The sequence below is a fragment of the Leuciscus leuciscus genome (genome assembly GCF_965113295.1).
Source record: "Leuciscus leuciscus genome assembly, chromosome: 4".
Lineage (NCBI taxonomy): Eukaryota > Metazoa > Chordata > Actinopteri > Cypriniformes > Leuciscidae > Leuciscus > Leuciscus leuciscus.
In genome coordinates, this window is record NC_138728.1 from 11,798,930 (window position 1) to 11,812,519 (window position 13,590).

General features: G+C 37.5%; 1 protein-coding gene across 13 annotated transcripts in view; it reads left to right on the forward strand.

Annotated features, from left to right (window-relative positions):
- The window catches only part of nrcama (neuronal cell adhesion molecule a), a 49,669-nt gene extending 37,403 nt beyond the window's left edge, over positions 1-12,266 (forward strand). For 5 of the 13 annotated variants that reach the window (XM_082167115.1, XM_082167124.1, XM_082167122.1 and 2 more), the window contains 16 exons: positions 139-168; positions 765-866; positions 970-1,167; positions 1,258-1,328; positions 1,505-1,727; positions 2,457-2,572; positions 2,691-2,895; positions 3,012-3,134; positions 3,242-3,418; positions 4,313-4,348; positions 5,485-5,553; positions 6,188-6,310; positions 6,976-7,131; positions 7,664-7,795; positions 7,976-8,054; positions 9,459-12,266. In XM_082167115.1, coding sequence (XP_082023241.1) covers positions 139-168; positions 765-866; positions 970-1,167; positions 1,258-1,328; positions 1,505-1,727; positions 2,457-2,572; positions 2,691-2,895; positions 3,012-3,134; positions 3,242-3,418; positions 4,313-4,348; positions 5,485-5,553; positions 6,188-6,310; positions 6,976-7,131; positions 7,664-7,795; positions 7,976-8,054; positions 9,459-9,693 — 2,075 coding nt within the window. In that variant the 3' untranslated portion in view covers positions 9,694-12,266. Of the gene's footprint in view, positions 1-138; positions 169-764; positions 867-969; positions 1,168-1,257; positions 1,329-1,504; positions 1,728-2,456; positions 2,573-2,690; positions 2,896-3,011; positions 3,135-3,241; positions 3,419-4,312; positions 4,349-5,484; positions 5,554-6,187; positions 6,311-6,975; positions 7,132-7,663; positions 7,796-7,975; positions 8,055-8,188; positions 9,077-9,458 lie in introns of those variants that run through there. The other 8 variants (XM_082167123.1, XM_082167127.1, XM_082167117.1 and 5 more) reach the window with 7 other exon arrangements.
- The last annotated feature ends 1,324 nt before the right edge of the window (positions 12,267-13,590 follow it).

Consider the following 13,590-nt stretch of genomic DNA (forward strand, 5'->3'; position numbering starts at 1 on the left):
TCACTTTTAAAAACTGTACAATATACAATTTGGCTTCCTTTTGTTAATACAGATTATATGGGTGCTGTTGAAGAGTTGAAATTGTATTTTTTCTGTATAATTAAATTTTGACTTCCTCAAAACTGCTTTCCTTGTCAGAGGCCACACCAACACCATCTATAGTACTGGGTAAAGCTCACTTCTTTAAGTTCCCAAACAGGTCCCAAACCCATTTTACACATTTGTATATATTTTTTATTTATTTTTTATTTTTTGGGTTTGTTTGTTTATCCCTCTTCATCTTCCTAATATGTGCTTATGAATGTGTTTTGTGGATTTTGCCTATTAATAAATAAACTGTTAAAGACTATTTTGATTTTAAGTTTCATCTTGTTTACAAATGAGGCACACTCAAACTTAAAATAAAGACCTGCATGGTTTCAGCTTTACCTACAAATTAGAGCTGAATTTGTATAAATTCCCACTGTCCCACTGAGGGTTTGGTTTAGGGGTGGACCTTCATGCTTAGATATATTTCGTATGACTCAAATCTTACAAATTCTTATGAATTTGCCAAAATGTTAAATAGTTTTGTTTTCTCATGAGATCTGTTTGGCTGTGCCTTGTAATCATGCCTTTAACAGAATGTGAGATTTCAGACTGGCATTTTTTTAAGTTTTGTGGTAATTTTTTGTTATTTTATTTTGGCTTGTGTTGCATGTTTCTAATGTCTAGTGCACTTCCGCTGGATCGAGTTTTGTGTCTCATAATATCTGTTTTTTCAGAGAAACCGGACCGGCCCACAGACCTGGAGCTGACGGACCAGGGAGAGCGCAGTGTTCGGCTTACATGGACCCCTGGCGATGATCACCATAGCCCTATTGAATGTGAGTTAAAAACAGAACTTTGTTTGATTCCTTGTGTCAAATCAAATAGAGATGCACATAATACATCAACAGCTTCTGATCCATTTTTCCCTGGTTACCTCAGTGTTCCTGATCCAATATGAAGATTCGCTCCACGAGCCTGGAGTATGGCACAATATGACCAGCGTTTCTGGAACCATCACCACAGCCCAACTGGATCTGTCCCCATATGTTTATTACTCTTTCAGGGTTCTGGCACTCAATAGCGTAGATCTGAGTGAACCCAGCATGCCGTCCAGCCAGTACCGGACCAACCCTGCACGTGAGTGACCTTATTAGGAAGTAGATTGCTTTAAAATATTTAAACGTCCCTATATTTGTATGGCTCAAAGTCTGATTATGATCCTCACAGAGCCTGACATGAATCCATCAGACGTTGAAGTCATTGGAACGTCACCCGACAGTATGACAATAACTTGGACGGTAAAACTCTTTTGATGTGATTTGATTCAATACAGTACCTACTAATTTATCTTTTTTTATATAGTTTCTAGTGACTCCTAAAAGTATTTGGACACTATTAAAGATGTAGTGGAATAGATGATGAAATGTCAAAGCGTTTGGTAAACCTGTTTTTCTTTTTAATATCTGGTGAGCAGGAGCTGACCGGGCTGGAGTCGAACGGTCCAGGCCTAAAATACAAGGTTAGCTGGAGTATGAAAGATGCGGATCGCTGGACGTCAGTCGATCTGGCCAATGTATCGCAATACATGGTGACAGGAACGCCCACTTTTGCACTCTATGAAGTCACCGTACAGGCGGTCAATGACTACGGGTCTGGCCCCAGACCAGAGGTGGTGCTTGGATACTCAGGAGAGGACTGTGAGTGAGCTGCAGAAAGCACTCAAATTTATTTCCATTCATATTGTTTTAATTATTATGTAATATATTATTATATAATATGTAATTATTTTGTATAACATTTCTATTCACAAAATGTGAATATATAATGTTCTGTCATGACAACTCTCGGAGAGATTGGCATTGGAATGGTAATGGATATGGCAATGTTACTGTATTTGGTCTTGGCAGAATAGATCTGCTACACCGCTGCAGAGCAAGTACCGAGACTTACTACTGCCAATACATTCACAGACATTGCTGTGAGCATGCAAGACATGCTGCTGCTGTAACATCCATGAAATAACCCCCATAGCAGATCTATATAGGTGGAGCTGGGGAAGGTGGAGGGTTTCTGAAAGTGAGCTGCAGACTCTTAATGGCAACACTACTGGTATTTGCAACAGCAACCAATCAGCTGTGCTATGTAGATGACGATGCGATCGCTACCAAATGAGTTAAGGACCTATCAGCCCGCGCCATCTAGAGTTTCATGCCCAAACTTGACATTTATTTGATATATTATATTATATTATATTATATTATATTATATTATATATTGCACTGCGACAAAATCACTGAAAGTTTACATCAGAGGTGGTGGACAGAGTCAGAAAAATGTTGTTTACTAAGAAGTAGTTCCATTCCAAATTTTAATTTAAAAAAACGCATTCAATATTTTTATGTACAGCATGTATTTTGTCATCTCAGCACCAACTGTGGCCCCAGAGAATATTCAAGTTTCAGTTCAGAATGGGACAGTTGCTGAAGTTCGCTGGGACGCTGTTCCTCTTTCAACAGTCCAAGGTCGACTGAAGGGATATAAGGTACTTACTGAACACTTAAAATACGTTTACGTTAAATATTCTACACCAGTTATGGTCATCTACCTAAATATGTTGACATTTGAGCTGCAAACAGTCTAATGTGTCGTACATTTTGTAGGTGAGTTATTGGAAGATGAGAAGCTTACATAAGCAAGACTTTGAGCATGAAAGGCCACAGGTGCTCATCTTCAGCGGGACCGAGACAGAGGGTCGTCTGCCCGGCCTTAATCCCTACAGCCAGTACGCCCTCAACATTAGAGCCTTCAATGGGAAAGGAGACGGACCCACCAGCTCCGATCAGCAATTTGAAACACCAGAGGGAGGTACAGTAGTGTGTACTTACTTTTACTCTTATACTATATGGACTCATTTGTCAAAGTATGGAATATTATTGTCATTTAAATGAGTTTAAATTATATAAATTGTGTTTTTGTTTAAGTTCCCGGGCCTCCTAAACATTTAAAAGTCCGAAATCTGAACCTGGACTCACTGATTGTGGAATGGGCACCACCTCTGGAAGATAACGGCCACCTGACTGGATACTTGCTCAAATACCAGTCTAGTAGGTCTAAAACCACAGCATGTTGGATGGGAATCTGTTGCTGATTCATGAAAAGATACAGATTGCTTATACTTTTCACCTTTTCTGTTTTAACTCTCTGCTTGTAGTCAATACGACTGATGAACTTGGGCCTCTCAAAGAGCTGCTTCTACTAGCAAACGAGACCAGCGTCACTCTCGACAACCTCAAGTACAGCACGCGCTACAAGTTCTATCTGAATGCCATGACTGTCAAGGGCTCTGGCCCCACCATCACAGAAGAGGCTGTCACGATCATGGACGAAGGTGAGGACTAGCTTTGTGACTGATTTTACAATATAATATTTTCAGCATTCGATGCAAGGATCCAGATGCAGTATTTTATTCTCATCGGTGGCTTTGTATAAATTGCAAGGAGAATAAAACGTATACAAAGGTTTGTTTCAACTGAGGAATCCAGTCCTCAGATTCCTGAATCTGAGTGATCTTGATGTCATTCCATGTTGCATGACTACAGTGTTAATACTTTCAGTGCTTTTAGGGTTGTATATGAATAGATTTAATACACAAACTTAACACCTAGCCTTATTTATTTATTTGTTTGTTTGTTTTCAAGGCAATATTAGCCACTTATTTAAATGCCATTCACTTTAGTCTGTGATTATGTTCTTTATCAGTATTTTTTGCCTTATTTTAAGCATACAGCTTTGCTAAATATTTAATATTTGTATTCATTTTTTAGCCACTTTGGTAAGAAAACCAAACTTAATTCTTACTTCCAATATCTTATGCCAATATCTGTTTTGTTTGAAAAATATTTAGATTACCACTGGAAAAGAAGACAAAATGCGGATTAAGTTGAATTTATTAAACTGATTAAACATTAAACACATTTTTAATATATATATATTTAAAATTCTCCAATTTTTGTTCTATTTTGTTCTGTGAAACTGAAAGTTGCTTTAGATCGTTGCCTTAAATGTGTTATGGTGCTCTGGCCTGTTGGGTTCCATGATTAAAACTTCTTTGTTTTGGGGTTTGTTTGAATTGAATACAAATGAACCTTTCAACAGCATCATATTTTGTGATTTACACTTTTGGAAACATTCTATCTTTAAATGATTGGTCGTCAGGTGGCCACTACTTACATCCACTCTACTTTTGTCTTCTTTTGTCTCTATCTCTCTCTTTTCTTTGAAGCGTTAATTCGGCATCCCGCAGTAAAGGCGGGTAAAGGTAACACCAGTATCGGGCTGATGAGAATGCATGCTGGTCAAGCATCAGCTATGAGACTAGAAAGCCACTGTAGCACTGAAAGGAGATAGATACATATGCATGAACTTCCTCAGGCCAAAAAGCTTTACACCTGACCTGGCCTGCTCCATATGTCATGGAGAGTCATGTTACCAAGAAATGCAAATTCCATCCCACTGCTTTCATTAGGGCTTAGCTAGAACATCTGTTGTTAAAGGAATAGTTCACTCAAAAGTAAATGCTGTAGCTTTAATACTTGAACACCTGTTTGTCTGTTTTTCTGTGGAACACAAAAGGATCATTTTTGATGAATCTTCATGAAGCTCTTTTCCATATGACAACAGTTGTACAGTATTGTGACCAAGTCTGTTAAGCTCCAAAAAATTTTTTTTATTGTTATTCACTCATCTTTCCACCCAGTGAACTGTTGTGACTGTATCAGTCAGTGAGTCCGGTGAACTCGAGAACCGGATCAGTGAATGAATCGTTCTTCTGAGTCACTTCTTTTCAGTGATGATGAAGTTCACAAATTGGACTAAATGATTAGTTCATGAATTGAAATGATTCATAAATTGAACTGAATCATCTTATTGACTCGGTTGTTAACAACTCACTGTATGGGATGATTATCAGTGAATACTGACTTAAATTTGGGTCCTTTCGTCACAGCAAATCTACAGTATCGTATCACTTCAGAAGACTAACTATTGCACAGAAGTCATATGGTCTACTTTTGTTGTCTTTTTTGGAGGTTAACAGCTGTGGTTATTGTGGAAAAGGTGCGATAATTTTCATAATAGAAATCATTTTAAAATCAAAGGCTGAGGAAAAAATGCCAGAAGTTTCATTTTGGGCTGAACTATCCCTTTAATTAGTTTAGACAAGGACTTTAGATGTTTTTCAGTATAGAGTAATGTTTGAACGTATGATGATGAGACAAACCCAAATCTGGCTGCCGTGATCTCAGGGTCCTCTCTGCAGCTCTCATTGCACCAGTAAACTGCACGTTCCTGCATGCTGTTAACTCAGATCTGCATTTCTCTTTCGCTGCCTTGTTTTCTCTCTCTCTAATGTTTTGTGTCATGTTGTGTGTTTCACTATTCTCTGTATTCCTCCAGGATCAGCCCCCCCTTCTCCACCACCAACCCCCTCTGTCACTCAATCTTTGCAGTCCCCGTTTCACAAGGGTACACACACTCCTGTCCCGTCACCTTCTCTCGTTCCTCGATTGTTATGCTTGTGTGATACTGTGTTGAACAGGAAACTGTTGACAATATACTGTCTAATACCTCACAAGGTGTCGGATACAGTTTCACTCATGATCTATAATATAAAAGGAAAGTGATGACAGTTATCCCTTTAACTAGTGTAGATTCAAAAGTTTGGGGTCTGCAGTTTATTTATTTATTTATTCTATCAAGGACATATTATATTAATCAAAAGTGGCATTTATTAAAACATTAATATGGAAAAGTTATTTTAAATTGTAATCATATTTCACAACATTACTGTTTTACTGTATTTTTGACATCATTTTTTAAATCTCACCAACCCCAAACTTTTGAACGATTGTGCGAATAATTGAAAAAAGGTCTAGTAGCCCCAAAAAGAACACTTAAAATGTGAATTTTATTGTATTAGTTATCAAATATCAAAACTAGTGGCATATAAGCAAATTATGCTAAAGATTTGATCAGAACTACCTTCTATATTAAGTCCACACACTTTTTTTGGGGCCGCAAGACATCGAAATATATAGGATTTTTGTGGCAACTTCTCTCTAAATTCTTACATCAATTGTACTTTTCCTTGTCTGATCAGTGCCGCCCGCTGCTCGGATGTTTGGGAGCGTGAACTCCTCGGTGGAGGAGGGCCATGCTGTAATAAGCTGGGAAAACTCTTTGCCGGATAGGAATGTTTATGTGGAATATGTTGTTGCTAACAGTAAGACTTTCCTCCTTACAATTTCACTACTGCAGTGCGTCTCTATATAGCCTTAGTACATTATAATTCATAGTCAAAGTTCATAGATCAAGTTATTTTCTACTATTTATTGTCTAATATCAGAATAAAAATTGTTTTGATAGATTCCTGTACTTTTATTAACTCAACATTTTATTATGCTTTAAAACAACATAAAAATAAATAAAGAAACACATTTTTTTTTTCAGTTTTTCTGATTAAAAGTACAAGTGACTTAGAGTAGTTGACCCAAAAATGAAAATTCTTTCATCATTTACTCACCCTCAAGTTGTTCCAAAGCTGTCTGAATTTCTGTCTTCTGCTGAACACAAAAGAAGATATTTTGGAGAACCAAGAAGTTGATGGGCCCTATTGACTTCCATAATATTTTTTTCAATACTATGGAAGTCAATGAGGTCCATCAACTGTTTGGTTACCCATTATTCTTAAAAATATCTTCTTTTGTGTTCAGCAGAAGAAAGAAATTCATACAGGTTTGGAACAACTTGAGGGCGAGTAAATGATGACAGAACGTGATTTTGAACAATTCCTTTAAAGAACAAATTCTACTGTAGCATTCAGTTCACTTTTTTTGGAGTAATTGGTTTTGCAATAATCTCTCCCCTGCCGTCGGTCCTTCTCTCCAGGTAATGAACCCTGGAAAACAGAGTTTGTAAATGGCACTCGGACATATCAGATTAGAGGACTAAAGCCGGGGATGCCTTATAGGGTTCGGTTGGTAGCCAAAGACCACTCAGACGCAACGGTCCACAGTACAGATGTTCTGATGATTACAGTTCCAGGTGAGGAGAGCATGTCTGTAGATCGCCAGAATCCACCTCACCTGTCACTCACCCGTGAAGCCCCGCCCAGTCTCAGTTCCAGACATCAGCTGTAGTTTTGGTTTGGAATATTAACAAATTAGACATGCTTGGAGTCCAGACAGGTTTTTGGACATGTAGATGCATGCCAGAATTGTCCATCTTTTCTTCCTTCCTTCTTTCTTTCTTTCCTTCCTTCCTTCCTTTTTTTTTTTTTTTTTTTTTTTACATCCTACAGAGGTCTTCAGAGGATTTTAAATGCACAATGCACTTCCTCGAATCCATGGTGGTCATTTCTTGTTAGCGTAATACCAATGAGACTTCTGATTTTGTTGCTGTGATTTAGATGTTCAACCCATGTTCATTTCTGTTTTACTGTTGATGACACAATTTTAATTTTTTTGGGGGGGTGACATTTGAGAGATGCATTAACCATAACATTTCAAGTTAAAGAAAACTGAGAATTGGTTCATTTTGTATCTGCTTCCTGTCTCTTTTGTGTGTGCATGTACAGCCATGACCAGCAAGCAGGTTGACATTGCCACGCAGGGCTGGTTTATCGGGCTGATGTGTGCCATTGCTTTACTGATCCTGGTGCTCCTCATCGTTTGCTTCATAAAGAGGAACAAAGGAGGCAAATATCCGGGTATGTGAATGTACAAAATTGATGCGAGATATTTAAGCACATCCATGTGGTAAAAAATCCTAAGACCACTAATATGCGACAAGATTCTACTGACAAATAAGCAAATTCGTGGCTTTGACCACGTGAACTATTTTGAACGAAAATCCAAACTTTAATGCCATGCATTTTCCAATCACATAGTGAAAGAAAAAGAAGATGCCCATCAAGACCCAGAGATCCAGCCCATGAAAGAGGATGATGGGACATTTGGGGAGTATAGGTGAGGAGAACTACTACAGTTACATGTATTTATATCACTAGACAGAAATCATAAGAACTAAATGTTTAAATTGCACTGGTGATTTTGTTGTGGTTTCACGACTCATTGAAAGCAAACTTACTTCTCTTGCTCAGGGATTCAGAATGTAATTTTTTCATTCCTCTGAGATGAATGCAAACATCTGTGGCCCCTCCACAAACAGCTTGAGGAAAGCAGGAGCAACCCTTTTTATACATTAATAACAATCATTAACCAAAGCTGTGTACTATATGACTGTATACAATTATTTTACATTTTTATTTTAATTCTTCATTTTACATTTTTATTTATTTAACACATTTTAAATGTCAAATCAATTGCCTTCCTGATTTACATTAATGCTGGATTTATTGCTGTGATTTTGTTTTGTGTCATCATTAATATGTATTGTCATTGATATTTATTATTCTTTTTAATTTATTATTTTGTATTTGTGTGAATTTCTAGTAATATGTCTGGTCATATTGTCATATTGCTGTTGCAATGCAGTAGATATGATTGGAAATGACTGATGAACTGGTCTCAGCTTACAGTAGCTAATTCAGGACATAAATTCAAATATTTGAAATAAATATTATATATAAAATGTTTGGACCCTTAAATCGTTCAAATTAAATTTCAGCTTCTGAATATGCCAAATCAGAATTGCAATTGAAGTCATCAGTCATGTTTGGTTTTTTTGTCTTTGTATTAACAGTCCATGTCCTGTTCATAAAGTCCATCATTTGTTGTGTATAATGTCACTGCATACGTTTGTCTTTAATGCAAAGTAATAACCTCATTGTCAAACATGTCAGTCTGTCTCATTTGTTCCTCTTGTGTGTTTTGATATTGGGGGGAGTTCAGGTCTTTAGAAAGGTAAGAGGGGCTTTGCAAATCTTGCATGCATAAATTCCACCATTATTCATCTCTTAGTTACAGTAGATCATTAAACGAATAGCTGTAAATCTCATGGACAAGCCAAATCCAACCTTTAGTTCCAACCAAGTCTGAAAAAAAAAAAAGAGCATAGTTATTTGTATTTTTTGATTGCTTATTGTGATTTTACTTCATTTATATTATTATTTTGCTGCATTTGTTTAGAAATCCTAAGTGGTCATTTTCTGTTTTATTTATTTTTTCTGTTTTGAGAGAAGTGGTTTATGCATTATGATGAATGTGCCCTAACTTACCCTTTCAAATGCACGTTTTGACCAGTTATTACCATCTACTACCTCCCGGATGTAGGAGAGACGCATTTATGGACTGTCGTGAAAATACCTGCACTAAACAGCATGTTGGAAATGGACAATCTCCAATATCTAGTTTTAAATTGTGCTGTTTGTAATATCCTCCCCTCCCCCTTGTCTCTGCTCTTTACATCAGTGACACGGAGGATCACAAGCCCCTGAAGGGCAGCCGGACCCCATCCAATGGCACGGTCAAGAAGGACGACAGTGACGACAGCCTGGTAGATTACGGCGAGGGAGGAGACGGCCAGTTCAACGAGGACGGCTCGTTCATCGGACAGTACAGCGGGAAGAAGGAAAAAGACACGGCGGAGGGCAACGAGAGTTCGGAGGCTCCTTCCCCGGTCAATGCCATGAACTCCTTTGTGTGACTACCTGGATACGCCTCATGACCTTTGACCCATCCAACGCCCCTCCCCCTTGTCACACCATCTTTTGGAGAACATTCTCTATTGCACTGTGACCCCCTGACATCACACAGAAAAAGAAATAAAACAAACTCCCCTGATGTAAGACAGTGAGAAATTATGCAAAATGCAAGCAGAGGGCCAGTCCTAGCTTCACCGCGATTGGTCAGAGTGAACATCACATGACTTTAAGACGTAATAAGCATATTATCTTATTGCAAGCATACATATATATTAATATATGTGTATAGGAATATATAAATTGACATATATAAGAAACTATTTTATTAACATGGCCCTATTTACTGTCAGATGGCATTATATCACACCATCTTGTACCCTGGACACGCATGGAATCAGTTATTGACATCATGCCTTCTGCGAATTAGCATTAAGGTGTGGTCACATTTACTGTTGTTCACTGAATTTTCACAGGTGAAAACCAGTCATTTCACTGGGAACGTGGGAATTTTGTGTAAGGGAGAAAGATTTCGCCACATGCCACATATTAACAATATTCAATGGACCTTTTTGCATGTGAAATTTCGCCAAAATTTCGCTAATGTGACCGCACCTTTAGCCAGCTTTGTGGAGACAGTGAACCTCGTCTGACTGTATTGATGCCACTTTTGCTTCACAGCTAATGCCTGTTACGTTCTGTCGTCAGTGTTAAAATCGGTATAATGCACATTTCAGGCATCAATGTCTTTGTGGGCATTGTTGTGAAGTATGTAATACGTGTAAAAGCTGTTCTTAGGCGTCTTTTTGGCAGACAGAAGTTTCGAATAAACGAAAAAATCACAGAATTTAAAACTGGTCATCAGGGATGAGGTAGCATGTTTTTGACACACAAGCACGCAGACGTGGTTTTGTCCTTTTTCAGTTCTTTTGTGGTTCATTTTGCACCCTTATATTTATTCACGGCGAACCTCTTTCGATGTTTTATCCCTGAAGAAAAGTCAGTGACCGACTTTAAGTTAAGGTTCACTTCACCCAGGACGGTTTTTGTGAAGGAAAGCCCCCCAGTCAGCCATGTAGCCACCCGTAGCCCCGCGTTGGGCGCCAGAATTCACACCGCCCTTGGTGTGGTTTTACAGTATGGGATGCAACGAAGGCCCCTCAGCACGGTTCCTTAGTGCCTTGGTAGAAAACATTATTCTATAATCAAAAAACGAGTCCCTCTCATCGCTTTGAGTCCTTTTATATCAGTACTGCAAGGGATACCGAAGTCCAGGGCTGACTGAAGACCGCAAGACTTCAGGAAATGATGTCACATACTCAGCTGCCACAGAAATCACCTCAAATTGGGGTGAGGGGCATCTCATTCCCCTTATTGACAGCTAAAAATACTGCCACTTTTCTGTAATGAGTGAACTGCTGTTGATTGGTCAGATCTGACACATTGATGGCAACTCATAGAGGCGATGGAAACATCCGACTGTGGTATTTACAGTAGCCTGTCCTTGGAAAAATCTCAACATATGCGACACCAGTAGGCAGAAATATACACATTCTCACATGTAACTGTTTTTTAAACCATGTTATTGCATGTTATGAAGTATTACAAGCTGTCGAGTGTAGTGAAATCAGGGCTTCACTGAACACACGGTCGGCAGTGGTGCTGCCGTCAAATATGGCTGGAGTATGTGCGGTTTATGCAGGCATGCATATGTACATGTGTGCGTTTGAGTGTGTGTGTGTGTGTGTGATGGCTGTGAATGTGTGTTTGAGGATGTCTGTGCACTGTATATATGGGGCGAGCCTCTGTTTTTTGGCAAGGCCCTTGATTTTCATGATTTAGCTTGTCATAACTTGCATCAAGTTTTTTAGTTTGGAATTGTCTGCTTTTTAATGTATAGATATGACATTTGCTTTGTAAATATCCAGCCAAAATGATTTTAGACACATGAAAGGATGCAGGGGAAAGCTGCTGAGCTATCCTATCAGATATCCTATCACGCCCTTCACGCAAAATCCCAGGATGCTCTAGAGGGACTGTCCCAGCAATGTATGTACTGTAAGTCACTTTGGGTGAAGAAAGGAACCCAGTTGAAAAGTGACAACACCCCCATTTCCTGAACCCCATGAGTGAGAAAAACAGGGATCAACTGATGATTGAGTATACGTACTGTAAGGTAGCACTGCAGTAAACCGCACAGTGTTCCACCTGAATTCACACACACGTATCAGCTCTTATTCTTTTAATGGCACTGTTGTTTTCTTTTCTATTTGGCCAGCTAGCTTATGACATTTTTCTGTAGGAAAAATAAGAGAAGAAATGGACGCATCCCCAAAGAAGGAGGCCGGATTGCACTGCTGTGGGTGCAGAATCTTTTGAAGCGTTTTTGTCAGAGGGGGCAAAGACGGATGAAACGTAGTGTGTGAAATAATATTCTGGTTAATGTTAAAGCTACATGAAATTAAAGCATGAAAGGCTGTGAAATGGTTTACTCTATAATATAATCGCAAAACAAACAAAAAAATATTTTGTATATAAAAGAATTAAAATAAATGTTGGTTTCCGGATTTCACTACCATCTGTCTGTTTTTGATGTTATTCCTTGTACACAATAATTATCTTAATCAAAGAACATTTATTCACAGTGACTTCACAAATAAGAAAAAAATTAAATAGTTTTTTGCATGCCGAAGGGATTTTTAAAGTCAAAGCTAAAGCCTCTCTCTCTCTCTCTCTCTCTTTTTTTTTTTTTTGTAAACATTCTTTACTTAAAAAAAACAAACATTTTGTTTCTTTTGATTTAAATAATATTAAACTTTCTCATGGCTGTTTTAATATTAATGTATTAATTTTTTTTGTAAACATTCTTTACTTTTTTAAAAACATTTTCTTTTGATTTAAATAATATTAAACTTTCTCATGGCTGTTTTATTATTAATGTATTCATTATATGTTAATAATATATATATATATATATATATATATATTATGTTTCTTTTTACTGTTAATATTGTGCATCAAAATGTGGATAATGCATTTTTGTATAAGCTAATTTGTGTTCATATTTTTATTTAAAATGAAAATTGTCCTCCAATGACCCAACTTACCACCTGACGCAGTTACCTCTAAGGTGGGGCAAGTTCAATTCTCTTATTGACTGAGAAAAAATGTCATGTTTCTATGGCCAAACAATATAGCAGAAAATCCTGTACAATATATAATTAGGTACATTAGATTAGTAAGTAGGACAACTTAAGCAAACAGTAGCTCAACTTACCCCACTGACCCCTAAATGTTACAGTACACATTCAGGTTTTATGTGTCTGCCCTGGAGAGTAAAATAGCCTCAAGCCTTTTGGCCTTTTTATCCGATTGGATTAATTCTCTTGGATTTGAATTTATATAAATACTGTTTGTGTGTGTGTATAGATATAGATATAGATATATATGTATATGTATATATATATATATATATATATATATATATGTGTGTGTGTGTGTGTGTGTGTGTGTGTGTGTGTGTGTGTGTATATATATATATATATATATACAGTGCCCTCCACAATTATTGAACCCCCTGGTAAATATGATCAAAATGGGCTGTAAAAAATAAATCTGCATCGATTATCCTTGTGATCTTTCATTCAAAAAATGTGCAAAATTCTAACCTTTCATTGAAGTAAAAGAATTGAAAGTGGGGGGAAATCACATTATGAAATAAATGTTTTTCTCCAAAACACGTTGGCCACAATTATTGAAACCCTTTTATTAAATACTTTTTGCAATCTCCTTTTGCCAAGATAACAGCTCTGAGTCTTCTCCTATAATGCCTGATGAGTTTGGAGAATAACTGACAAGAGATCAGAGACCATTCCTCCACACAGAATCTCTCCAGATCCTTC